This window comes from Stylophora pistillata, chromosome 4 (genome assembly GCF_964205215.1).
Source record: "Stylophora pistillata chromosome 4, jaStyPist1.2, whole genome shotgun sequence".
Taxonomy (NCBI): Eukaryota; Metazoa; Cnidaria; class Anthozoa; order Scleractinia; family Pocilloporidae; genus Stylophora; species Stylophora pistillata.
The window spans coordinates 18,301,971-18,329,156 of NC_142522.1; the positions used below are offsets into that span (position 1 = coordinate 18,301,971).

The 27,186-nt window shown below is 38.3% G+C and overlaps 1 protein-coding gene and 1 long non-coding RNA gene across 8 annotated transcripts; one reads left to right on the forward strand and one right to left on the reverse strand.

Moving 5' to 3' along the window:
- The first annotated feature begins 36 nt into the window (after nt 1–36).
- LOC111325638 (conserved oligomeric Golgi complex subunit 1) lies at nt 37–20,772 on the forward strand. Of its 4 annotated transcripts, none has more exons than XM_088755934.1 (28): nt 37–278; nt 368–452; nt 1,137–1,181; nt 2,053–2,119; nt 2,970–3,076; nt 4,665–4,737; nt 4,910–5,029; nt 5,418–5,483; nt 6,126–6,167; nt 6,261–6,384; nt 6,745–6,858; nt 7,033–7,107; nt 7,259–7,330; nt 8,212–8,293; nt 9,600–9,705; nt 10,312–10,431; nt 10,873–11,141; nt 11,584–11,826; nt 12,513–12,629; nt 13,295–13,402; nt 14,490–14,517; nt 14,908–14,981; nt 15,652–15,745; nt 16,456–16,533; nt 16,607–16,683; nt 17,280–17,574; nt 19,075–19,281; nt 19,511–20,772. In XM_088755934.1, exons 1-28 carry the CDS (start codon nt 194–196, stop codon nt 19,613–19,615), a joined length of 3,078 nt encoding a protein of 1,025 aa, XP_088612060.1. In that variant the 5' UTR covers nt 37–193; the 3' UTR covers nt 19,616–20,772. The 4 variants fall into 4 exon arrangements, with proteins under 4 accessions (XP_088612060.1, XP_088612059.1, XP_088612061.1 ...); XM_088755933.1 differs by having other exon boundaries at nt 38–278; nt 14,905–14,981; XM_088755935.1 differs by lacking the exons at nt 37–278; nt 368–452; nt 1,137–1,181; ... (2 more) ...; nt 4,665–4,737; nt 4,910–5,029 and adding an exon at nt 5,080–5,348 and having other exon boundaries at nt 14,905–14,981.
- On the reverse strand, nt 16,186–26,516 carry LOC111325679 (uncharacterized). 4 transcript variants are annotated; one of them, XR_002694364.2, is made up of 3 exons: nt 25,633–26,516; nt 25,086–25,163; nt 16,186–16,675 (listed from the first exon to the last, which is right to left on the reverse strand). It is a non-coding gene; the product is annotated as an uncharacterized LOC111325679 (long non-coding RNA). The 4 variants fall into 4 exon arrangements; XR_015999644.1 differs by having other exon boundaries at nt 25,086–25,179; XR_015999646.1 differs by lacking the exon at nt 16,186–16,675 and adding an exon at nt 24,160–24,452.
- Between the last annotated feature and the right edge of the window lie 670 nt (nt 26,517–27,186).

The window sequence follows — 27,186 nt, forward strand, 5'->3', positions numbered from 1 at the left end:
TGACTCTTGCTTACATGGAGTACTGACCTTATAGCCCCGTTCCCAGTATCCCTGCAAAATTTTTGAAGATGGTGTGAAGCTGAAAAGCACGGAGTTTTCTGCAATATTTTAGGATTTAATAATGTACCTCAAAATGTAAATCTTGAAAGTAGATCATTGCGTACGATCTCAGGAACCTGCATTTAAAACAATCATGGCGACTGCACGAAGCCCGAATTCTTCCAAAGGAACATCTCCAGTTTCTCCTTTGTCGCCACGTCATGGAAACTCAAAGACAAGTCAGTCCTCATTACCGACGTTCAGACATCGAAATTATTAATGCTGGCTAACTAGAGAGAGATGCTAACTCGTTTATTTTATTAAACAGTTTCTTGGGATGCTGAGGTGGACAGTGATGCGCTGTTTTCCAATCACACGGTTGAAGAGATTCGAGCAGTTGAACACAAAACAAGGTTAGTCCTCAAAAACACCTGAGGGAAAGCATCATGAAAACTTGTCATAAGTATTTTATTTGCTTCTGTGCTTTCTGACTGACCCATTTTTTTTATTTATGATTGTTTTCTACCAAGTATTTTGACTGTGCTCTAATTCGTACAATGTAATAATAAAAATTTTAACAATAATAATAACGATGATTTTAATATCGATGATAATCAGTATTATAATCTTCTGATGACTATTATTACTGTTATTAACATTATTTTTAGTTACCATTCTTTATATTATTGTTATGAATCAACTATTAATCCAATGATTCCTGGTAACAAAGGATGTATGTCAACATTCTTATTGTATTATTGAATGCCAATTGAATACGTGTAGCACAACTGTTTTGCACTAGAATGATTTCAATGTAACACCCACAGATACGTGTATGTTTGCTATAGAAATTAAAACATGTCTGTAATGTGCATGGCTTGATGCTAACTTTTCAACTTACTAGCCAAGTGATTAGTGACAACTTAGATGTTATAACAATTTCAGTTTGTTTACTAGCCAAACTGGCTAGTGGAAATTAAAAACCAATAGCCAAAACTGAATTTCTACTAATCTGTGGCTAGTGGGCTACTGTTAGTGTTGAGCCCTGATGTGTGAATTATTTGTTAGACTATCAAATAAGAAAGTTTTTTTTTCAGGGGTGACATTGAACAAAAGAAGGAAGATCTGCGTGTTATGGTTGGGTAAGTTACACTCATGAAGTAATAGAACTAAAGCACAGGCAATGTTTGCAGCTATTCTATGATATTCAAGGAAATTAACATAATCAAAAGCTGATTACCTGTAAATGCTTGTAAATTATTTCTTGATTGATTTCATTTGAAGAAAGGTGTAAAACATTTGACAAATAGGACAAAAAAACTATTACTCACCCTGAAGTGTTGAATGTAAGACCCTCCATCTTTTAAGGTGGATGCTCCATTCCTGAGTCAATGAAAGAGGATTGATGCTGGTGAGCAAGGTCATGTAGAAGGTTTATATATCAGCACACCCCTAGGACTGCCAATAAGAAAAGAGTTATGTCTTGATCTCAGAATGGAATGCCATTTCTATTTTTGCACACAACTGTTTTCACATTGCTCATATTATTTTTAACAAAATTAATGTTGATGCAGTATGTTTCTTGAAATGTGTAAAGTAGAGAGAGAATAATTCAATTTGCTTTTAGAGAAAGAACAGCAGAAGAGACTGTGACATTGTGTTTGAACTAGCCGGCATTAATAAATTCACTGAAGCTCACTGGTAGAAAGAACAGCAGAAGAGACTGTGACATTGTGTTTGAACTAGCCGGCATTAATAAATTCACTGAAGCTCACTGGTAGAAAGAACAGCAGAAGAGACTGTGACATTGTGTTTGAACTAGCCGGCATTAATAAATTCACTGAAGCTCACTGGTAGAAAGACTTCATGACTTCACAAGGAGGACTTGAGATAACAAATATCCTTCCTCAGATGATGTCATTATTCTATCTCAGATGAGATTGAAGTCATAAGGAATATAATCTATTCACTGAATTGCTCATCAAAGCCCTCTTTTTTTTTTTCATTTTTTAGTGAAAGATATCGTGATCTCATTGATGCTGCTGATACAGTCACTGATATGAAGACATGTGCTGGTCAGGTGAGCATTGCTTGTAGTGATTTTCAACATTATGTCATCTGAACACTTCTTTGTGTTGAGAGAACCCTAACACTATTAATAACAATCAATGACATGGAGTGAAAGGTTGGTGGTGGTGTGGTTCTATAAAAAGGAGGTAATTGTAACTTATTTTGAAAACGAAACTTATTTTGAAAACAAAACTCCATAGAGTGCCTCTCTACACTTGTCTGGGTTCCAAAATAAACTGTAAAATGTGGTTCTGACAGCAAATGCTTACACTAGAGGACCAGATTATCCTTTCAAAGTTAATATATTTTTGCTAGCTTTTTTATTCCATTTATTATATACATGAAAAATTATTCTTACTACATTCTTTCTAGCTGGTCTGTAGTAAGTCCCATCCTTTGTTTATTACCATTTGCCAAATACCTGTACCAGCCATGTACACTGTACATTAAGGATGCAACCTCTTTTCTCTTTGGTTTGTAGTAAGTCCCACCCTTTGTTTACCATTTTGCCAAATTCCTGTACCAGCCATGTACACTGTACATTAAGGATCCAACCTCTTTTCTTTTTGGTTTGTTGTAAGTCCCACCCTTTGTTTACCATTTTGCCAAATACCTGTACCAACCATGTACACTGTACATTAAGGATGCAACCTCTTTTCTCTTTGGTTTGTAGTAAGTCCCACCCTTTGTTTACCATTTTGCCAAATACCTGTACCAACCATGTACACTGTACATTAAGGATGCAACCTCTTTTCTCTTTGGTTTGTAGTAAGTCCCACCCTTTGTTTACCATTTTGCCAAATACCTATACCAGCCATGTACATTGTATATTAGGGATGCAACCTCTTTTCTCTTTGTAGGTCATGAATTTCGTTCAGGATATTCAAAAGCAGTGCAAGGACCTTCATGTATCCCATAAATGCTATGGAGTTGGCGGTGCCCAGGCCTCCAGCACTACTGACAGAATGTAAGTGTTTATGATAAGATCAACCAGTCTTTTACTGATAATCATCTCATGATCCAAAAGTAAAGAGTACAGGAATTGTCATTGGCTCATTTCAAACCTAAATCTAAATTTTATGGGAAGTTTTATTTAGTTCATTGTTGATTGTATTAATGCCACTGTTATTATACATGTAGTGTTACCATATATTAGTAAATCATCCAGATGGACCTAAAGCTGGCACCCAAGGGATATTGATAATTACATGTACTTATATTCATATTCATGTCCTTAGATCATAGTTAGATTGTTTTTATGTTGTACAATGTAGATTTTGCAGTAAGGGTTGAAAATTGTCAGCTTTTGGTTTTGCTTGTTATCACAGCAACTAAACCCTGCATATGCAATGACCACCCTTTTAGTATAAACCTACTTCGATACAAAACCTGTCAATTGCCCAGTGATCAGATGGTTGTGGTAAACAAGTTTTTTTTTTGCTAATAATTTAGTAACTTTGTATTTGAAGAAACTTGAGTAGCAAGCACCTTATATGCAGGGACCAGGACTAACTACCTTGGCTATTACAGTTGAACCTTGATTATCCGGACTCGTTGGGACTAGATGAAATAGTCCGAATAATCGAGGGTGCAGATAATCAAGAACTGCCCAGTTAGCCCAATGGATAGTGTGCTGGACTGTTGTGTGGGAGGTCGAGGGTTTGAGCCCCAGCCGGCCTAACACTCAAGGTCTTAAAATAATTGAGAAGAATTTGCTACCTCTCTATAACATCAAGAAATGGTTAGACATTCTAGTCTTCTTGGATAGCGACAAATAAATGGAGGTTCCGTCTCCTGCAGTGTTGGGGTAGGAGACGTTAATTCCCACGCACGAGATTACTGTGTGGTGGATGTCCTCCCCTGGGGTGGGATGGGTGGGTTTACTGGGCTGGCAGTAATTGGCGCAAGGTGTTGCGGTGTCCCTGCCTGCCGGCGAATCTAATAAAAAATATATATATTAATGAGGAAAAACTGAATAAATTAGAAAGTGATATTTAATCCTGAAACAAAACATTTACAAATCATTTTGAAAAAGATATGGTCCACATCTTTACTGTCCTACATGAATACCTCCACACATGTGTATTAACAAGTTTCTACTTTGGCCTAAAGTGTTGAAGTAAGTCAATATTCTCTTCTCAAAGAAGAATATCGCCTTTACTTCACTTTTCAGTGCTGTAGTTTTAGAAAGAATATGGCTACAGATCTTGATCATGACAAATAAATATTCATGAAAAAATTGGGACCAAAGAAAATGTCCGGACAATCAACAAATCCGGATAAGTGAGGTCCAGTTTACCGAGGTTCGACTGTAATGACTTATTTGTTATTGAATACAATTCTTGACAAGTTTGTTTTATAACAAAGCTAGTTGTTTACTTCTGGACTATCAACCATTGTTTTTCAAATGATCATCTATTTAACATAATGTATAGAATTTTTAGTAGTCTAGTGCTGCAGGATGGTAGTCTAGGTGTAGAACATTTGTACTTAATACAACATGCTCTCAGTAAACTTTCTGGTCAACAATTTCAATTGCATTTCTCTTGTGCCAGTCCTTCACAGTCTAAAAGTGGTTTCTATGGAATTGCCTCCCAAATGAAGCTTTTGGTAGACACTCCAGAGAAGGTACAGCTTGGTTTAAATATTTTACAATTATGTCATTCTGGAATAGAGTACACTTCATGCAATATTTGAAATTCATCTTATCTTCGGGCCAAACTTTGGGGTATAGTTGCTCTTTTTACTCTCACCAGTCTCTAATCCTAATTTGTTGATGTCTTACAAACATTTCAAATAGGTTTGGAGTGCATTGGAGAAAAAACAGTACCTAAAAGCAGCTCAGTTGTATCTTTTCTCTCGTCACATTGTCAGCCTCCTTCATATTGATACTGGAGATTCCTCTGCACCTAAATTACTGGTGCGTACAGTGTAATTTTTGTGTTCTTTTTTTATTGTTGCAGTGCCACTGTTCATTTCTTATACACACAATCAAAGGAAACATTACCTACACAATAATGAATTGAACTCTCATGGTTATCCTTTTCACTCCCAATTCTTCACACGATACTTTCTGCCAAATGTTTCTTTTGTCTTTTCGGTATGAAACCAAACAATATCTCCTGATCATTATTTTCTTTCCTCCTATAACCTTTCTGATTGGAAATGCATGGATAATGTTGAGAGAAAATCGTACTTGGTCGCTACTGGTAGTGGAAGGGTCAACTGAGTATAAGGAGGTAAAAAACCATCCCTTTTTAATTACGTTTCAGTTTTCAATTAATTGTTCCTTTTCAATGTTCCTTCAGTCTTCATTCCCAATCTTGCCAAAACAATGGGCAGCAATCAGTCACTTCAAGGACTCCATACTTCAGGTATTAACAGGAATTTTTCTTCTTTTTTTATGGATATTTCTTTTAATTTGTCTGACAATTAAGGTATGTGTATGTTGATATTTTAGATGTAATTTAGGTCTTTATCTTTTTATTAGCCAGTCTCATTTGTTTTCTCCTCTGCCATTGGAACTACACTGTAGTCATTAGACAGAGGAAAATACCAATCAAACTAGTTTTAAATCATTTTACATGTAACGTGGAATCAGTTTGAATTCCAACATGTATCTTTAATTTGTTTTATGAAGCATATAAGTCTTTATTCCCCGTCGGTAGTAAACTTTGTGCTCGAAATTCCAACTCAGTAGTACTGAATATTATACAATCAAAGGTTGAGTGTTTAGAGACAGGATTTTACAGGTGGTTGGTCTTTTGGCAAACTTATTGCTTTTTCCGTCAACCTTGTGATTTCAGAGAAAACCAACACAGATTCAAATGTCCAGTTTACATATAACAAGTTCTTTCTGGTACATTATTCCCCATAGTTCAAAAACTGTTTTGAGTTTTACTATCTGGGAAGAAAAACAAACTAAAAAAAAAAAGCTATCCCTACCGCTGAAATTGTTGTAATTACTGGTTCCCTTTTTTTTTTATACAATTAATATTTAGCCATTTTGATTATAGGGAAGCCATGGTTTGTTAAAGGATGCTGCTCAAACTGAGGAGGTGAGACATAATGCATTAATTTTATGGATCATTTTCAGAATAATTCTTAACCCCACCCCCATCATTTACAATTTACATGTTACTGTTCCTCAGATGCTTGCAGAGTCATTGTGTGCAATCCTTCTTTTAGAGGAGAGCTCACCTCGTCAAGTCTTAAGTGAGTTTATCTTGGCAAGAAAAGCAACATTACAAGAAATCTTTCATCCGTATCAACATGGTACGTAGTGCCTACCTCTTTTTGTTGGCATTCTTAACAGTGTTAAGCTTCACTTGGAGTCACAGTGACAGCATCCTATCCACCCAGGCCCAGTTGTTTGAAGAATAGATAACAGCAATCAACAGATAAATAGCTATCCAGCAGATTAAGTGTTAAGGAAGCATGCTGTGCTATTCACCAGAAAAATCAAAGAATAGATAGAAGTTGTGACAACACAGGGACACCAAAGTCCCACAGGGACACCAAAGTCCCACAGGGACACCAAAGTCCCACAGGGACACCAAAGTCCCACAGGGACACCAAAGTCCCACAGGAACCCATTTTGACTTCAACTCCTAACAACCAGCTCTTTCTTCTCAGCCACCAGCATCAAGTCCCAGGTTTGTGAAGTTGTTCAAGTGATTAAAAGAAGTCTTTACCAAATCCACACCCTGTTCTGTGGTGATGAAGAAGATGAACAAAAGGAATTAAAAGGTCAGTTATTTTTTACTGTTGGTTTTATGTATCATGCTCACAAAATAATATTTGAAGTGAGAGACAATTTGTATGAATTTTAGCTGGATTGTTTTTTGGATGGTGTACAAAATGTCAATTTGTAAATGATTGAGAAGAACTAAGAACAAGTTATATTGATTCATTTTTTTCCAGATAATCCAGCTCTTGTTTTCAAAACCCTTGCAAACGTAATGAAAAGAGACTCTTCCCCAAACAGTGATGAGGAAGGTTAGTTTAACATAAAGTTCTGGTAGGAGTTGTTATGTTAAGTTAAGGAAACAGTGTTTCAAGAGAATTTTATACGAGTCACGGAGTTAGTTTACCATACCAGTATGAAATAGAGTCCTGCCCTCTGTTTCTTGTTTTGTTCTTTTTACAGCCTTGGAGGCATTATTTGGTCCAGACTTTGACTTAGTAACCAGTGCAAGATTCCTTCCCAAGAGTGTATTAGGTGTGTGTAATAATCTCTACTGAATATCTTACGTTCAGAGTGTATTAGGTGTGTGTAATAATCTCTACTGAATATCTTATGGTCAGAGTGTATTAGGTGTGTCTAATAATCTCTACTGAATATCTTATGGTCAGAGTGTATTAGGTGTGTCTAATAATCTCTACTGAATATCTTATGGTCAGAGTGTATTAGGTGTGTCTAATAATCTCTACTGAATATCTTATGGTCAGAGTGTATTAGGTGTGTCTAATAATCTCTACTGAATATCTTATGGTCAGAGTGTATTAGGTGTGTCTAATAATCTCTACTGAATATCTTATGGTCAGGGGTAGCGGCTATTAACAAGTTGATATTTGATCCCATGGTGAAAGTCATAGCCTATGTGTGTCATGTCAGCCATACTTTGGAGGCAACTTATACTCACAATGTTTCCCAATTGCAATTTACAGGAAGTTATTTCTTTGTTATTACTTTAAAACTACATTTTATGCACACAGAAAAGAAATTTTAACACCCTGTTATTCAAATACCTAATAAGCCTTGGCTTATTTTGTACAATACTCTTATTTTTTTTAATGATTCAGTACAAATAACAGAAGACAACAGGTAGTTTGCTTTCATTGTAAATATAACTCTCCAGTAAACGGAATTTCCTGAATAGGGAGACCTCATCACAGATCATAACTTGCAAAATCAAGACCCCACTTGAGGCCAAGTCTCAGAATGGGTAACCCCCCACCCCCCTTCCCCCCCCCCCACCCCGGCCCTACACACAGACACATAGCTCTACTACACTTTACTGACATCTCCTGTACACTGTGAATTTAATTACCGTGTCCAGCTGTTACCTGGTTGTCTTTTTTTTTTTTACCTTATTGTAGGATACAGACCACATGTGAGAGTGTTTCCATCCTTAATATCCAAAAAGAATATTCAACAAAACTGTGCCGAATGGATTTCAATGTGAGTTTATTCCATTTATTGTAGTCAAACGTTTAATCGATTTCACGAAATGCACGATATAAGCGAAAAGCGATACAAAGAGAGCGGTAGAAACGTTGTACGACTAGGACGGCTAGGAACACGAAAATCATAAACGGAGAAGACGGTAAGCGAACTGGATAAATGAAACGTAGTGATGGAAAAACACAAGTCCACTAAAAAAAAAAACGCATGCAAAAGGGCCTTAACGAGACGAAATTATGCGAAAACACCTAACAGAATATTGATTACGTAAAAGCGAAAAAAAAAACAAAGAATGCGATAATGAGAGAAAAAAAAATTGCGCGTACAAACGAGAAAAGAAACAAAAGAAACAAATACAGCCATGCGGCGGTAACACCATTTCTAGGTTGTACTTGTGTAATAGATAAAGATACATTCAAAACATAACTTAGGTATAAGTAACAAAATGCAAAACCGTAAAAGGCTGTGAATGAACTCATATTTGTGAAGAAACTCTGCAAAAGACTATTAAGACAATCCAAGATGGAGGTGATCTTTAAGTGAACATCCTTAACCATATTTAAGAATTCGCACCGCATCATTCAATTAAATTTATTCTTGTTTTTCTCGTCACCATGTTTCTACTAATAGTGTAGCTTCATTTTACACACAACCCACAGTTCATCCATTCGCTCTGACGTAGGGCTATCGCTCGAAACATCAGCTTTAAAACTCTTAACGGTGGCCAATTTACATTATCAACTCAGTTATCTCGTAAGACCCCCCCTCCCCACCGACGCAGCACCACAGTTTCTTTAAAAAACCTGCCGGTACCCACTTTAGTCATAAGGCGTGATTGCTTTTAGTCTTGCATCTGATAGCATCTGATTTTCAACCGTTTCGTTTATATTATCAACTCAGTTGATAAAACCAAACTATCCAATCACGACATAGTTGGTTGTTTTCTCGCGCTTTGGTCAATTGGCTCAGTTTTACTTGCGTTCTGATATTATCTTTTTTCTGATTGGCTGTTGAGATTACTTTAGTTTTGGTTTTACGACAAAGCAATTTTTTAAAAAGGAATGGTTTACCCTACTATTCAAAGAGAAAAACTTGTGTCTTTTTATACCCCCTCTCTGTCTGGGTGGTAGTTCTCGAAAAGGAATCTCTCTAGAACCACACTTTTAGTGGAGAAATAAGTGTAATTTGAGAGGGATTCCTTTTTCCAGCCGTCACTGCTATTCTTTCGTACAGCATGAATTATCATGGGCGAATAAACTAATGCGCGGGTTTGTTCTTGGAACCGGCAACTAATTTATGTTAGGTGTATCAAGGATGTAACAGCTGCAGTGAGTAATCTCCTGAAATACGTGGGCAGTCTCAAAGGCCTGGCCTCTGTACGAGATGCAGTGTGGGACCTACTGAAGCAGGTATTGTGGATATTCAGATCATTATAATAGTTAAATGAGGGATACAAACCCGGAGTTGTATAAGTGGTTGTCGAGACCAGCAACTTAATCATTTTATGGGAAACTCCTCCTTCTCAACTTGAGTTGCATTGTCGTCCATACTTGATCCGCTACTGGGTAAAAGAAAATTACACGATTGAGGGTGGCAGCTCGAGCAGTATTTGAATGGAAGTCGTTTCTGCCTCATTTTGGCTTCTCTGTTTGTCTGCAGTTTCAGGTTTTCTTAACGCTATCAGTGAAATTATGGACTATGTTGCCCCAGCGTTAACCGACGTTTATTGATCATTGTAATCTCACGTTAAGAGTTCCCATAATTTACTCTATTCTCAAATCCATGGTTTTTGAGAAAACCTGTTCAGTGGGATCATTGAGCAGATATGATTAAACTTTCAATTACGATTCGACGCCATGTCTGTTTGAGATGAAGTAAAGAGCGCCGGTTAGACGTAAATGAACTTATATAGAGAGAAGGTATTCCATAGTTCTCTTATAACGCAAAGGATGACTTTGTAGCTGGTTGCTGAATACGCGTCCCAATGTGTCTTTCTCTGTTGAATTATTCTTCAGACCAGCACTGCCTCAGGAGACTGCACCCTTGCCTGGTCAACTCTTTGTAATAATGTATTAGGACGTGATTTATCCATATGGAACGAGTTTCTTCAAAGACCATTCCTCTCTAGAGCTCAGGTATGAAGTACTTGTATCGTCCTCTCCATCAGTTGTAATAAAAAACAAACAAACAAACGTTTTCTAGGGCACCTGTGCGCACGTGTGTTTCAGAGCAGAAAGGAAATAAAGATGAAAAGAAATTTGAAGTAGAGGAAAAGTGAAATAGATAGAAGAGAAGGGAACCGAGGAAACTATTTTTCTCACAACTAAAAGAGCACAATTAGTCCCTTGATTTTTGTCTTGACATGAAAGTCTGTTTCTACGAAGATGGATGGAAAGTTCTCCGTGTAACTGGTCAGAGCTTCCCATCTTCTCTCACCACAAGAGACTGACTGTTGTACGATAAACTAGGCTGGAATTTATATATTTTCCGTACCACCGGAAAACTACTTCCTTTAATATTTTCTTTTCTGTCTGGACCTCAACATTTTATTAAATAATATCTGTCTCATATTGTAGGATATTTTGCGAAGTCTATTCGATGCCACTATGTCATCATGTAAGAACATGATTACCAACACACTAGATGAGATTTCTTATCATAACGCCACTAACACTGACCTCAACGTACTCTGGGAAAGGGACATAGCCATGTATGTTTGGCAGGAGTGTCCAAGTGATGTCCCTAGAACATTTTGGCGGGGAACACAGATAAACACTGCTGCAAATAACGAACAAGAAAGTGGACTTGCCCTGAAGGCACGAGTCTGCACTCCTGCTGTACAAAGGTAACATAATGCGGGCTTTGTGTACCCACGTTATGCCAAATGATTACCGGTTGGTCAGTGCGACTGGTCATTGTTTGAGTTAATCTGCTTGAAATGTTATTAAACTGTTATCAAGATGTTAAATAGTCAAACGGCAAATTATACAATTTTCATCACTGAGTATCGCGAACAGGCTGAAGCGGTAATGAGACAAGCGCTTGTCCATAAACATGAAGTCGCAAGACCGGTATTTTTCGGAATTGGATGAATGGTCTTCAGAATAGGGAAATGAACGATACTTATGATTCATTCGGGGCAAAATGAACAGATTCAGTATGGCATGGTTCCACTTTGAATTGATCTGAATATTTACAGAACAGAAGATCTTCTCCATTCATTGTGCAGTATGTGACATTGTACAGTATGTTACAATCGTATGACGATGACTTGTCTTCTTTTGCAGATTATGTAAAGCAGTGGATGAGAAGTTAGCGGCAATTCTTGAAGACGCTCAACACTTCATATCAGATGCGCAAAAAGCCCAAGGTTCCGACTTGACCAAGAGAACTTCAGTTAGTAAAGCGTTCGAGTTGTCGTTGCTTAACAAAAACAAGACATCTGACGAAACAGAACCATTCGATCGCTTTGGCACCGCAAGTGAAATCCAGTCTTTTCTCCGTGAAACTTGCTTTTCTGCTTTTAGCCAGTAAGTGAGATATCTATTAAAAGTTCTTCTTAATCGTGAACAGTGCTTCAGTAGGATATCAGTTGAACGTTGTGAAGGCATCATGTATTGGAGGGGAGGGGGGCCCGTAGAATTTTCTTACCTTATATCTCTGACGATAAGAGATAGAGTAGCTGCTCTTGTGAGTGAAAATGCTGTACCGGAACTGTATTGGAATAGCTTAAGAGAAGCGGTTTGTGCGCGCGCCAAAGCGGAGTCCAATACCTCCATTGATTTCCTCCAACTTTATGTACCACACGTGTGCACAACTGCGCGTTTGCCTATGACAGAGAAAGTAATTTAACAGAATAACTCAAGTAATTTATTGATTTAAGAGTTCCTTAGGCAAATCAACTTGGTGTTAGGTGTCAAAAATCTCAGTTTGAATTGGGAGCTGGTACAGGCAGTAGTCCACACTTTTCTCAGTTTTGTGGTGATATGAAGATATCGGTGTCTTTTTTGTCAGTGTTTGCTTTCAAGCTCTGATGACAAACAAAGTGAAATTATCAGTTTGTTATGGTTAGGTATTGTGGATGCGGTTTGGTGTACCTTATTTTTCATTGTCTTCTCAATATTTTCACCACGTCGTTGAGAATGAAATCGTCCAAAAGTGCACCTCTCGTGTGCACCTTGAGTACCAAGTTTAGTTCTTTCTTTTTACTCTCTAGGTTATTGCAATCTATTGACGACATCGTAACCAGTCTTGCAAACAAATTGAAGTTAGAATCAGAGGAAGTGTTTACGATGAGATCCGAATCATTGTTTGACACAGTGTGTATTGACAGGTAATGATCCCATGTTTAGTTCACCATAGATTACTTTACCACGCCCTTCAAAAACATGCAGCGCGATCGAGGCCAGAGTCAAACGCTTCTCCATGAAGCATCTACAACTCAATGGCTCGTATACTATCCAAAAGTACATTTGGTACATCGTGTAGCCATTGTCTTTCCAAAGTTACTATGAGGAACAACTGTTCACCGAAGTGAAGTTGATATTTACCGAGCCGCGAAGTGGCGAGAAAATTATCCTCCGCTAGCCACTGACATTGAGGCGAATACTTCTATTAGAAATACCAAAACAGTGAGATTATACGGAACAAAGAGATGATTTTAACTCATTTATTCCTGCAACGATTACAATATTTTCGGGCGCAAATCCGGGGGGGAGGCTCGGAGGTGAATAGCCAAGAATATTAGGTGTTTGAGTAGCCAATCAGTGTGCACCTTTAATGCTCTCCACTGTTTTAATATATACAAACTAACAAAACCGCAAATGTTCTTATTGACATAGTGTTCCGTAGGAAAACGTTTATAGTAATTACTCGTGTTTTACGCTTTGTTTGTGAAACTGTTGGCGCACATTTTTGACACGTAGGTGTTTTTCTATGCGTTTGCTAATCCAAAGCAATTATATTCTCTCAGTTGAAATCAGCTTTTGTTGTTTATAGAGTTCTGTTCCTTGGTCGACTGTGTCACTCTTTCACTGAACAGTGCGGTAATCTTAAACTGGTCATGGAGGGACAAGAAACAGAGACAAAAGGTCGAGCAACTCTTAGGTCAGTGTCGGTTTACTTGAGTGTGGCTTCAGTGTCTTTCAAGACTACTAGGCTTAAATATCTGTCGTTCGTGTAGCAACTGCCCCCGCTTTGGAAGTTGTGGAAAGGAGATGTCTTTGACAGTGAATTGACATTCAACTGGAAAAGCTACTGTGTTGTCGCTTGCTTTTTCCAAGGCATCCAGGCCTGAAGGCCCAGACCTCCTCTCGTTCCTTCCAGCCGACTCAAACTTTTTATAAACATAGCTTAAAGGAAGTTGTCACTTAAAGGGAACCGTCACGTTTTTAAATTACCGAAAAAAGGCAGGAAATCATTAGATAGTCTGTGAGATCATTAGATAGCATCAGAAAAGAGCATCGGATTTTTGTTTTGATTTTTTTTGTTACCCACGCAAAGCTAAATGATTCTATTATGGCTGAGCTGTTGGGTTCTATAATATATAAACCCCATCGAAAAAAATGAAGGGGGGTAAGTTTCTAGAGAAACCATGGTGTCACGTCCAACAGGAAGTTAAAATGTTTCTATCAGTAGCGTAGCTGCATCTTTCTGTGCGTAACCACGCAACCCACATTTCCTCCATTCGCTCTGACGAAGGGCTAACGTTCGAAATGTTAGCTTTAGGGGCCGACCATTTAACTTTTGAGGGGGGGTGGGTGGGTGGGTGATTTCTGGTCATCAAGAAATTTTTTTTCAAGCAATCGGCTGTGCAGGATAATTTTTTTCCGATTTTTTGGTACATTTTTTCTGTTACATTTGGGCTGCATGCAATTTTTTTCTTCCAACAAGCGCTTGCAGAAATTTTTTTTTCAAAATCACCCCCCTTCCCTCAAAAGTTAAATGGTCGGCTCCTAAGAAAATCTTTACGGTGCCATACATTTCCGTTATCAGGTGATAAATCTGAATAACAAAGGAATGTCATGTTTGCTTTTGTTCTAAAGATGTGAATCTTCTCACCAGAATTTACCATTCATTCGTTATATTTCAAGCTTAACAATATTAACGTAGTACTTCGTTTTCTGCTCTTCCCACCGAACGCGTAAATCATAGATGAAACCTTGAACAAGTGTTAATGACATTATTTCAACAGAAAGTCTTCCAGCTCATTAAAGAAAAAGGTTAGTATTAATAATGACACTAGCTTTCGGGATGAGAGGCCGTCAACGACTTGTGCCATGCGGGTTTCTTAGTCTGACGGTACATCATACAGTGTCGTTAAGTGTTGTCATTAGTTGTACAGACTTGACAAAAGAACGTCTTGAAATACATAGATAGTAGCATGTGGCTTGATAACTGTTTCGATTTTAGTTTTTTGTGATATTTTTTTTTTTTATGTCGTGGACAACCATTGTAGTTGTTGGGTTACCTAAAAGCAAAAACAATTCAATGTTGGGGGGAGGGTAGGGGCAAGGCCTGGGTGTTTAGCTACTTGTTACAAACTATAGCATTTCATTCATCCTGATTGCTGTAAAGCACATCTACTGTCGCTTTGAATCTTTAAACAGCAGGGAGAACCAGGCAAAGGCGGTAAGATGGCAGAATTGGCCAGTTTTCTTAGACAGAGGTACCTTACTACATACAGGTAAAGAAAGTTGTTGAACTCGCAGATGTTGTTCGAAGCTGTAACTAATTTTTCGGCAGGAAACGAAGCATACTCGTTGCATTTGATTTTGAAGAGGAAATGAGTACTTATCAATGGTAAAGTTTGTCTGTTCGACCATATCGGTGTAATCATTATGACGATGATCGTTCTTAAGTAACGTCACCTTGATTCGAAGATTTGACGTACATGTATTGAACAGGGACTTCTTGCCGCGTTTTTCTAATGTATAATCTTGATTTGCTAAAAAGCTTCCAGTCAAGACTTATTTTACAGGCTGGAATACGTTTAGCTAATGTCCATCTTTATACGTCAACTAACAACTCGACCCAACCGTTATTGCGCCAAACTGACAATTAAACGTTTATATTAGGATAAGCTCCTCTCTTGGTGCTAACTAAAGATTCTCAATAGCGGACTCTCATTACTAAATCAGTATGCATACTCTCCATACTGTTCCCTATACACTTCCTAAGGTGCTGACAAGGAGAATTTGTTTAATAATCAAGAGCTGTTTTAGTTAGTGACCATTTGCTTTCTTTTCATTGATGACATTAATGTGTGATTCGGAGGTGATACTGTAAATAGAAATTGAATGCTAGTTACTGTTAGGGGCACGGGGTTAACTCTGTGTCCATTTTTTGTTCTTCAGGTTATGGAAAGATTGGATATCAGTGCTCTTTTTGTCCTCTTTGGAAGCGACGTTGATTCACGGCGACAAAAGCTCATTTTTGCTGACCATAACCGTAAGTTACTCAGTGTTCCGCCAGTGAATCAAACTTAGTCATTTAATACTAAACAATTTTACTATTTCAGTCCAACTTGTCTTGTGCGAAGTTTTTATGGTGCCTCTGCAAGACGCGTTACTTGAGTGGTGATCAGGTGTTGCTGTTTGATTACTTGGTCTAGAAAAGGGGCAAGTTAGGGTGCCGGGAGATGAAATTCTCATGCACAATATAGTGGAGTTCGGTCCCGCTTACATCTTGGTAGCTTTTCTTGGTTGGAAAATGTGCTAAAGGGGTTTATATTCGGTTACGTTTGTTGCAGTGTTGCTCCTATCTTCGCGTGAAGTAGATCATCATTTTACTTCGTGCCTCTGTAATCTCTGAGTATGGCAACAACTGGAACACAAATGTCATATATAACAGTACATGCAAATTTAAAGTGTAAGGATCACTTGACAGCGTTTGCAAGTTAGCCTCTCTTTTTCATTTCCGTTCAAACATATTACGTTCGACGCAACCCTGAGATATCGGAACGCCTTTGACTCACACTAGTAAATTCAAAATTTTACAATTGATGATCGGCGCTTCACTACATGTTCTTCTGTGAGTCTTTTCGTTACGTTAATAGTACTTTATTTTAATCAAATGTTATAGCCGTCTGTAATTGGGATTGTAAAAACAGGTAAAACTTTTATATTCAGAAATTTTAAATGCAGGCTTTCTTTCCATAGAACTGGGAATCAATCAAAATTGAAGAAGAAACAGAAGAGGGGAAGAAGATAGAGTCCATTATAAAAGTTCCATCCCAGGTATTTTTTGTTGAAGGCTGTTATCGTTGTAAGATTTTTTTGGTTTTAATGGGTGCTGTTACTTTACCCATAGGTGTCTTCTCATCTTATGTCTTTGCTGTTCAATCTATGCCAAGAGCTCAACAGAACAGGGGCGCACGCTCTGCAAAGGTAACAATATGGTAGCAGTGTTAGATACTCATTTCGCAAAGCCAGCCTCGAATTTCCGTTAAAGAAAGAAATCTTCACATTTAACCAAATTCAGAGCTATTACCGTAGCTCTGGCGAACCGACACCCAAGGGCTTAGAAAATGTTTTTCGGGATATCTACTCCGCCGAATGGCGGTTTTTTTGCGTTGGCAAGGAAGAAACGCTATTCCAGTACACTCTATATAACAGAAATATGTTTAAGCTTTAAAGGACTGACAAAATAGCAACAAATTAAAACAAGAGACCAGCACGTGCCTTCTTCCCTGTTGTATGAAATTATAGTAATAAACTATTACAGTGTTCTTTTATGCGTATTTTTGTTTCTCTGTTTGTTTGGTTGGTTCTTTATTTTTAATTTTTTTTGTGCGGAAGTTATTTGTGTGGATCAAGGCCAAAGCGCGAAATTCGCACAAATTAAAAGCCGCAAAATTTTGATGCGTCTCAGTAGAATAATTCAGCTTTTCTTACCACCTTCGCCTTGGATAAAAACGAGGACCAGCTTGATAAAATTTTATCTTTTACTTTGATGAATACCACTAACATTTTTTCCTTTCTAGGACATTACTTAAAGAGCTGGTGAGTAACCTGGCACATGGGGTTCTGTCAACACACGAGAAATTAGTCAAGGAGCACAAATCGAGTTTGACTCAAAACCACGCCCTACAGATACTGTTTGACCTTAGATTCGTATCAACAATCCTCATGGGCCGGGTCGAAGATGATGATTCGGAGTTTTCAAGGCGGCTGGAACATGTGATAGACGCGTTAGAAAGCTGCGTCGATCCGTTTGATCTAGATGTGTTTTCTCCTCACGTGACAACAAACGTGAACAGACAGCTGCAAAAATGCGGGGTAAGTGCACAGCGCAGCTAAAATTTTTACGAGGGGTTCACAGTTATGAATTTCTGTGCCCCCAACATGAATTGGCTTATACCACAACTTTATCTTGTATGTCAGCGGGCTCGTATTCACGCAGCGAGAGGGACCGGTAAATGGAGTGTCAAACTCTGACAGACTGATGCCATAAACATCCTTCGTATTCGTTTGTTTAAGTAAACCCGAATTGATGCGAAGTACTCATACTGTGAAATGTAACTACAGATGCGTCCACATTTACATTAGTAATGTGAAAGCCAAAATAGATTATACGGGAGTAATATGCGCATTCTCAGAAACCCAAGCTGGGACTTTCCCTGGGTAAAAAGTTTTGTTTTTCGCCATTTGTCAACTCGCCGACACATTTGGTTAGCCTGCCAACACCACTGATCAACTCAATACATTCAGTGAAGGTTAACTAACTAGGTTTGCATTTACTGTATGTTTAAATATTAATTAGGATGTCGGCAAAGTGACAAGTATATACAAAAAAAAAAGCTCATCTTTCAAACTGGCAGTCTAAATCCCACAGAGATCAACGAACGCTTTTCATTCCACTAATTTATTTGTGTTTTTCTCGTTGCCATGTTCCCATCAATAGGCGGATTCATGCTGACGTCATTGTTTACATTTTTGTTCATTTGCATACAGCTTTGCGTAAAGAAGGAAGCATGTTAGATACAAATTGACTTAAGGCAGCTAAAGAGCTAGCAAACCTTACTACATGGTGAAGTTTTTAGCTCTTTGGGTGTAATATTCAAGAAGAAACAGTCCATCAAAAACTGCAAAATTTCTGGGTGGCAAAAGCGCTAATGAGCTCATACGTTCTATGTAAAATTTTGAGTTTTTAAACCCGTGTTGCACAAAAAGTATTCAATGCATCAGGCCCGTATTCATTGGCCTAGTTAATCGTACTTTGACCTTTCGATATCCAGAACTGATTTATTTTTAGCTCCATCAGAAACTGAAATGCTTATGCTAATGAGGCAAATATTGTAAACAAGGATTCCCCTATAGCGTAGCTCCCTTTTCTGCCTTTAAAAGCACACACAACCCACAATTCCTCTATTCGCTCCGACGAAGGGCTAACGCTCGAAACGTCAGCTTTTGTAATCGTTACGGTGGCCAATTTTCCATTTCAACTTTGTTGATATATCCAAATTGTTTCGTTACCCCCACCGACGCGGCCCCAGACAGTTTCTTTAGAAACTATCAGCCTTTGTTGACAAGTATATTGGTGAGTTGACCAAAGACGACTGTCAGCGAGTTCATTAAAATTGTTGTCGACGGGCTGACATGTCGGCGAAGTGACCAGATACCTTCCGCCAATAGCCTAAATTTTGATTTTGTTCTCATGAAAGCATTCGAAGCCAAATTTGGACATTTTCAGATGTGGGCTTGGCTACTTGAGTCAAAACTCTACTCAATGCCATATTTCGTGGAAAAAATTTTCTTTCATACCCCTTTGTTTTTCAGGTTTTATTCGGCGTCTTATCCAGTCTTGACAAGCACTTTTCTCATTCCTTTGGAGTTACACAACGGCCTTCCCCAGGCTCCCACGACCAACACAACGTTATGCCGTTAGCACCCAATCCACCTCGATTCAACTTATTGCCACTCAGTTCCTATTCAGGCGCGGGGCCTGCGTACCAAACTGGAGATCACTGTGACAGCCACCAAAAGGTATACCAGAAAATTGCATTTTTTTTACTTTTTGATTTTTCTTTTTTTTTCTTTTTTTGTTACTTAGTTAAGGTTCTCTCTTTGAGCACTCAGATCGTCTTTCATGAAGAGAAAACTAGTACGAATAGGGTTAATTGGTGCGCGAGTGATTACTTTGATTGTAAAACCATAGCTTATATCTTCAGGCAATCTTTCTGTAGCATTTATCTTTACCTCATTCTTTTTTCAGGATTCCTTGAAGCAACAAGAAGATGCAAAGCAGGTGGTGACCCGCACAGCGTTATTTAAGCATTATCAGTTTTTTAACTCAGGCCTAGGTTATGTGAAGGGCTGAAAACGAGACGGTTGATGATACTTTTGGAAATTTGACTATTACGTAACAGATGTGGATTCTTGCTTACGAGATGAACAATTTTTTCGAAGAATTTAAGATATAAGGAATTAACGATTGATAATTGCCCACTATTTAAAAAAAATGTATAGAATCTTCGGAGATGTAGCTTTGGTGGTGAAAGGAAGAATTCGGGGTTAAGGACGGACTGATAATGTCGGTGATGTAAACACCTTGGTCTGTTCCTCGTAGGGAGAACTGAACACGGCAAAATGATCAAACATCATGCTTAGTTATTAAAAAATATTCTGTCCCGGGAAAGTAAATTATCAGGATAAGTCATTATATGTAAAAACTGTGGATGTCATATAGAAATATCAACATGTAGAGTATCTTCGCCATCGCCCCTTCTTTTTCAAATGAAGCGCATGTAGCCTTGGATCTTTAAAAACCCCCGAGAGAGAAATATTAGCTGGATTTAAACATATAAAAGGTGTTTGATATGCAAGATTCACTTATCGTAGTTCCTATTTAGTTCGTCAGGTTCAAGCAACGTTTACTACAAATGTAGGACACCAATTTTCAATTAAACGGAGCCCAAGTTTGCCAAACGTTTCCTTGCAAAATGAAATCCGAGGCTAGCCATCGCTCCGACGAAGGGCTAACGCTCGAAACGTCAGCTTTTGTAATCATTACGGTGGCAAATTTACCATTTCAACTTTGTTGATATATCCAAATTATTTCGTTACTCCCACCGACGCAGCCCCAAACAGTTTCTTTCGAAACTATCAGCCTTTAGCCATCTGTAGATCACGTTAGAGTGCATCCATCTTCAACCTCATGGTGAGCTGCAAAGAGGCCCCAGAGAGAGGTCGGTCAGGGGGTATGAAGTGTAATTGCCGTCAAAATTTAAGACATTCAGTTATGATATTCAGACATTCAATTATGATATTGAGACATTCAGTTTTGATATTCAGACATTCAGTTATGATATTGAGACATTCAGTTATGATGTTGAGACATTCTGTTATGATATTCAGACATTCAGTTATAATATTGAGACATTCACTTATGATATTGAGATATGTAGTCGTGCTATTGGGACCGATGGACCTTGTGTTATGACAATATGCTATTAAATATTTTACCTCCGCTGCTAACTTTGACTCCGTTGATGTTCTTCAAAGTTCACTCACTACAGCAATTTCTGAGGTCGACTCAATGGGCAACAGCTAATGAACTTCCTCTCAATGAGAGCGAGACAAAAGTGCTTACCATTACTGGCAAGCGACTCTCTACCGGAATTAGCCACAACCATGCTGTAGTTGTTAATGGAAAACAACTTGAGAATGTTCGTTGTGCAAAGCTTTTGGGACTAGAAATCGACCACGAACTAACATTCATCCCTCATGTGGAGAAATTGAGTAAAAAGCTCTCTCAGCGGATAGGCATTTTAAAGAGAATTTAATATTGTCTACCTCTAAAACATCGACTTATTTTTTATAACGCCATGATAAGACTGGTAATTGATTATGTAAATGTGGTTTGGACGAGCTGTGATAAACATTGCCTTAACCGTGTTCTAAAGTTGCAGAAAAGGGCTGCTAGAGTTATTCTAGACGCCGATTGTCAAGCCTCCTCCGTCAAACTGTTCAATAAACTAAACTGGATACCATTTTTCGAACAGGCTAAACTAACTAAATGCTGTATTATATACAAGCGTGTACATGGGCATGTACCTACCTATCTTAAAAGTTTAATTAAGCTTACTAGCGACACTCATTCACGGCAGACTAGGTATGCCAACTTCTATATTGCTCGCCCTGTTATCAACTGTCAAACTGAAGGAGGAAGAACATTTACTGTGACTGCCTGTAAAGCCTGGAACAGCTCACCGCTATCCATGTGGAAAATAGCGTCGCTAAATTCTTTTAGGAACTCTCTTTGGAAAAAATTCTTTGAAGAACAGCGGCTTTTAAATAATTTTATTCTGTGATTTAGTTATACGTTTGTACTATTAATTGATTTTATCTCATCTCTTGTATTTTATTCGCTTTATTATCTCATAGTTATGCCATAGTTTTTAACATCCGTATTGTACATAGTTTTAGAGGGCCACGGGTTTGTTAGTATTTTTTACTATTTTAGTGCTACCCTCTTTAAATAAAGTCTTTACTTACTTCCTTACTAAATTTGACTATTTTGCGTTTGTAATGAGCTGATTCGTCACTGCCTTGGCGTTCGGCTTTTAGACTTTGCTATTTGCCATTTCATTTTTGTCTTCTTCAATATCGATATTGGGACAAATAGTTTTGCTTTTGTGAATTGTCATTTTCATAGCGTGCATTTCATTATGGTGTTCTGACATGGTAACATGCAGTTCGTCATGACACTCAGAAACGAGTTTTGGTCAAGATAATTTATTTCCCGCCAAAATTATGATTATGTAAATATATCCACTGTCAGTCGTCCTGTCTTTGTTGGAAACATGGCGGCTTTTCTTGAAAGAGCGGTGAATTTATTAGAAGAAGCGACCTGTCTTATTAGAGAAAATGAATCTCAGGGCCCCGAGAATGGTTCTCCAAGGAACGATGCAGTAGCCGGTGCAGTGAGTGGACGGGAAACCAACGGACGAGTGCTGGAAATTTTTCGAAAGTTGCTTCAGCCGTACACGGCTCGCGAAAGTTTAACTAGTTTCTCAAGCAGCAACAGACAGCAGTTGGCGTCGGCATCGTTAGCTCCAGCTACTAAAAGAAGGAAACGGAACCTAACAGTAGTGTTCTGCAAACGAGATACGTGGACGCACGAATTGTTTTGTTTAACAGATAAAGAGAACATGGCAGTCCCTAGCAGATCATTAAAAACAAGTTGCAACAGGCAGGTCTAGGCCGCAACTTTAAATCCCTTTTCGACAAAAAATTCTAACTGCGCACATGGTATTTCAAATCTAGGTCTACTTATCTCGCCGTTGAAAGTTAGACCCGCTCTGCAGAGTGTGCCTGAGCATATAATAGATCTATGAATACAGTCTCTGGCCTCCCTTTTACAAGCAACCACTCGGTCATCGATAACGTCAAGTCTTTGATATCTGACAATTAGACCATAAATCCAATCAACACGAAACTGAAAGCTATCAAGGCGGTCGTTCTCTAAATTTTCCACATTCAACTACGAAAGAATTGTTGCGAGTCCCTGGATCAGTTGATTTCTTATCCGTTGTAAGTTGTCCGCCATGAACAGCATAACTGAATGTCTCAATATCTTAACAGAATGTATGTCGTGTATCAATATCATAAATGAATGGCTCAATATCATAAGAGAATAGCTCAATATCATAAGAGAAAGTCTCAATATCATAACTGAATGTCTCAATATCATAACTGAATGTCTCAATATCATAACTGAATGTCTCAATATCATAAGTGAATGTCTCAATATCGTAAGTGAATGGCTCAATATCATAAGTGAATGGCTCAATGTCATAACAGAATGTCTCAATATCATGACTGAATGTCTCAATATCATAACTCAGTATCTCAATATCATAAGTGAATGTCTTAATGTCATAACAGAATGTCTTAAATTTTGACGGTAATTACACTTTATAAGGGGGGTTGGAGAAGTGTGGGACAATTATCACAGATTACAAGGATGACTTGATCCAACTCCGTCCCTGTTGTAACTGTTGAAGCGACAACCAGAGCTGATCGAAATATATAGCGCTGAGTCCATCCCATCGCCATTTTATTGAGCGACAACCAGAAGAGCTGGTGGTGGAAAAAGGCTCTCAAACTTGAACAACGCAACGAACCAGGAAACTCTTAAGGGAAGGTAAAGACATCTGCGGTTCAAGACTACAGAAATCTTATTTAGTTGGTTTTTTGCGGGGCCAAGTGTACTTTGTGCCGTGTATAAGTCATTTTCCGAACGGAATATCACATTTATGATCGATTCAACAATCTAAACTGAAGGATTCAACGTTATCGCCAGCGGGAGAGTATGTGGCCTCTTCATGCCGGGTATATACGAAAACGATCAAATTCACGCCGTTTCTTGGCCAAATAGCAGAGGCTGTGAGTGAGTGAGTGAGTGAGTGAGTGAGTGAGTCAGCTTAGCCAGTTTACATATGATTTTTGACATTAGCGTCTTATTGCATAGATCAAATACAATTCGAATTTTTTTACATTAAAATTTTTTCATCGTGCGTAGTTGAAACATTTGTCATCGGACTAGGAAATTACGACAAACTCGCATCCATTACTTCCATTACTATTTAATCAAGGGTTCTTGTGGTTCGATCACGAATCAATTTTCCGCGTGTCATTAGTCATTCCGACCTAGTGGTTGGGTTAGTCTTTGGTTTGAACCTGACGCACGTACCACTGATTGAACCGTCACCTACCAAATGTATCAGGTTGATTCATTATAATTCTGGAAGTGAAACCCCGTTAAATCGACCACCTCTGTTTCTTGTTGTGGCCAACTTATGTTGTTCCGATAAGAGTTCCTATATTGTTTACCTCAATAAAGAGTCGTGAACGCAAAAAAATAAGAATTTGTCTGATATTTCAGTATGTTGATAAAGAATTAAAATAAAACTCCCTATTTTTTATGACGTCATGTACCTTAGATAAATGCCACTGCTCAAATATAGTAGCATTATACGGTATATTAAATGATGACAAAGTCCAAAACCACCAATTTCGATGAAACGGCCATTTTTCACCGAAAGATCGTCACAACTTGACTTGGCGTCAAAAGGACAGTATCCAGTGGCAGCATTAAAGGAAGTGACCTTTATGGTTACCTGACTCGGCAGATGTAATGACTTCCTTTTACACTGTAAGACAAGGTGGCTGTGTCATGTAAAACGGAAGACCGGGTATTTTATCGAATACACGCTCATTGTAGCGCGAAGCACGGCGAACAAATATTCTTAAACCACTACACAAGGGCTGGTGTTGAGTAGGTATATGAATCAACTGCTCTCTCAGCATCTTGGTTAAAGTAAAAGAGTTTCTAACGATGCGGAATGTGGTTGAACGGAAAGAAATGGAAAATTCTGCGATACATACGTAATGTCTACTTTATTTCGAAAAAGAAAAACATTGAAAATAGCCACTAATGATGTAAGCCGACTTTCTTGCGACGAAAATGTTTAATTTGATAAGTGGCTGATGGAGTATAATAATCAGTCAAATGACGACATATGGCAACGTGTACGTAATTCGCTGTTCTTTGTGTTCTACTTAAATCATTGGATTAATTATTTTTCTCGCAAAGATCAGGGTTCAAAAATAGAAAAATTAGCGTTGCAACCCTCCAAACCCATTAAAATCCGTCGAGATGGAACATTTTTATCGCAATTCTTTGCAAAGAATTATCAATGTTTCGTCTATGATTATTATTAATTTTATCTTCTTCAGTTCCCGTTTGTGTTGCCCTAATAGGAGAGGCGTGAAAGAAAACTTACCTACATAGGAGGGGCTTCAACTGAAAGCACTGGGGTAACCGTCGGTCTATAAGATTTTTTCATCGTCGTCTGTTTAGCCTGTGAGGTTAAATCCCTGCATGAGTTAGTTAAAATTCATGATGTCAGGATATTGTCGGTTTGAAATCAGTCATTTGGGTGAGATGGAGTAGGTAAAGAGTTTGGGGGAACAAAAATAACTGTAGTGTCTGAGAAATTAAGCATAGGGTATTTTTCGTAAATTTGGTCTGATCTATCCTTTAATTATCCATTTGATTGGTTGATTTGTATTTTAACGCTCCCTCCTGGGCGTTACTTTGAATCCGAAGTACCGTTCTGTCGGGTGCGGTCGGTCACAGTAAAAACAACAAGAAAAGACAGACCATTGCCACAGAAAGACTGCTTTCGCAGAGGCACGTTCTCACCGCCAAGTAATCTTCAGACTCGTTAGAGAATTGCTTGAACATATAAATATTCTACATTATTTTCAAATAATTTCTACCGACAGACGGCTGGTTTCGCTGGCATGTTTAGTGAGAACTAAACTTACATGTTAAAATGGTAAACCAATCTTCGATCAGTCTTCAGAGCCGGGACTTGTCTTCTTTACGGCTTGGGTAATATGTAGCGCCGTCAGTTAGAGTGCATTTTCTACGAACAGCAGTTATTTACTTTAGTTTCTGGCCAATAGAAACACTGCTGCTTCACACGCACCGAGTTTCGTAATGATGCTGCAGATCATGTATCTACAAGTATGCCATGGTAAAAGATTGGGATTTCCACTAGTTCAAATACTGATACAAAAAAATGACAGAGGAGCCATATGACTCTATGCCTGAGATATTGCCGCTAACTCTTTTCAGAGAAGGACTTGGTTTTGTTCGAATCCATCTCTTTGAACAAGCATCACGAACCTAGACTACTCACCGCGTACCGGCAGACATAACTTTTTCCATTTAGGATGTCAGAAAATTTTTCACTGCCTTGTAAGAACGTCTAAAAAAAGCTATTTTATCATTTCTTCAAAATGGAACGTTGTGTTGGACAGCGATGGGCAGAAGGAAAGAAAAAAATGGTCAAATAAAAATCTAATTGTCTGTTTACAGGGAATCCGGTCATCCATAACCTGCTTTAGTGGTTGGGGAAAAAAACACCTGATCGCAAGATTCGAATGACTCAGAAAATAGAAATCACTCTGCAGTCTTATTAAAAGCAAGTCTTTCCCAAGCTTCAGTGAATATACGTTTACTCCTAGGAAGAGGAGTCCTTAGTTTTCTTTGAAATGACTGGCCTGATGCAACTAAATTCGTGAATGATATACAAGTTGCGATTGCGCTAGTTTCAAACTTGAACACCTTCTTGGAACACTTAATCGAGTCGTTAATTCATTTATGTCTCTTAAGTTTGGCCTGATTTGTAGAATATAGCTCGGCACTATTTGTCAATCAACTTCAGTTTAATTTCCCGTGATATAGTCGCAGAGGGCAGGCGGCTTACTGCCAAAGCCTGGTTTTTAGAATTGTTCCGGGAATGAGTAACAATGTATTTTCGCCAAAGCAAAAACTATCATAGTGTCAGTTAAAACTTATAAATGCCTATAGACAACTACTGTTTAAATCATTTTTCCACATTTTAAATCATCTACAAAACAATAACGTCTTGGCCATTATCAGCGGTCTATCGCCATTACGCTTTTTTTGGCAAACAATAACTCAGTTCGAGAGTTGACGTCTTTGTTTCTATCATCTGTTGCAGTTTGTTATATAACTCGCAAGATATTTTCTCTCAGTTCTATAGTAGACCTGTACACAGCTTAGTGGCTCCTAGAGAGACACAGAGCTGAGTTGACGTCAATACACTTAGAGCTCCAAGAAAATCGCACGTGGAAAGTCCAATATAACAATTGGAAAGTACGTACTAGATTAATATCATTCGATAAAAAATGACCTTGGTTTTACATACCAGAGGAGATACGATTCAGTGGGAAAGGAAGTTTGGAACTAGCGCTAAAGTCACGAATTTCCCTTGCGGGGGTTGCAATTAGAAATACCAGCGCCACGTCAAGACCGTAGCTAATTAAGCTTTATATTCAATGCAGTGCTCA

Coding starts and splice junctions, on each gene's coding strand:
- LOC111325638 (XM_088755933.1), top strand. CDS start 194: ATGGCGACTGCACGAAGCCCGAATTCTTCCAAAGGAACATCTCCAGTT. Junction 1,182..2,052: donor GATCTGCGTGTTATGGTTGG/GTAAGTTACACT, acceptor TTCATTTTTTAG/TGAAAGATATCGTGATCTCA. Junction 6,385..6,744: donor CTTTCATCCGTATCAACATG/GTACGTAGTGCC, acceptor CTTTCTTCTCAG/CCACCAGCATCAAGTCCCAG.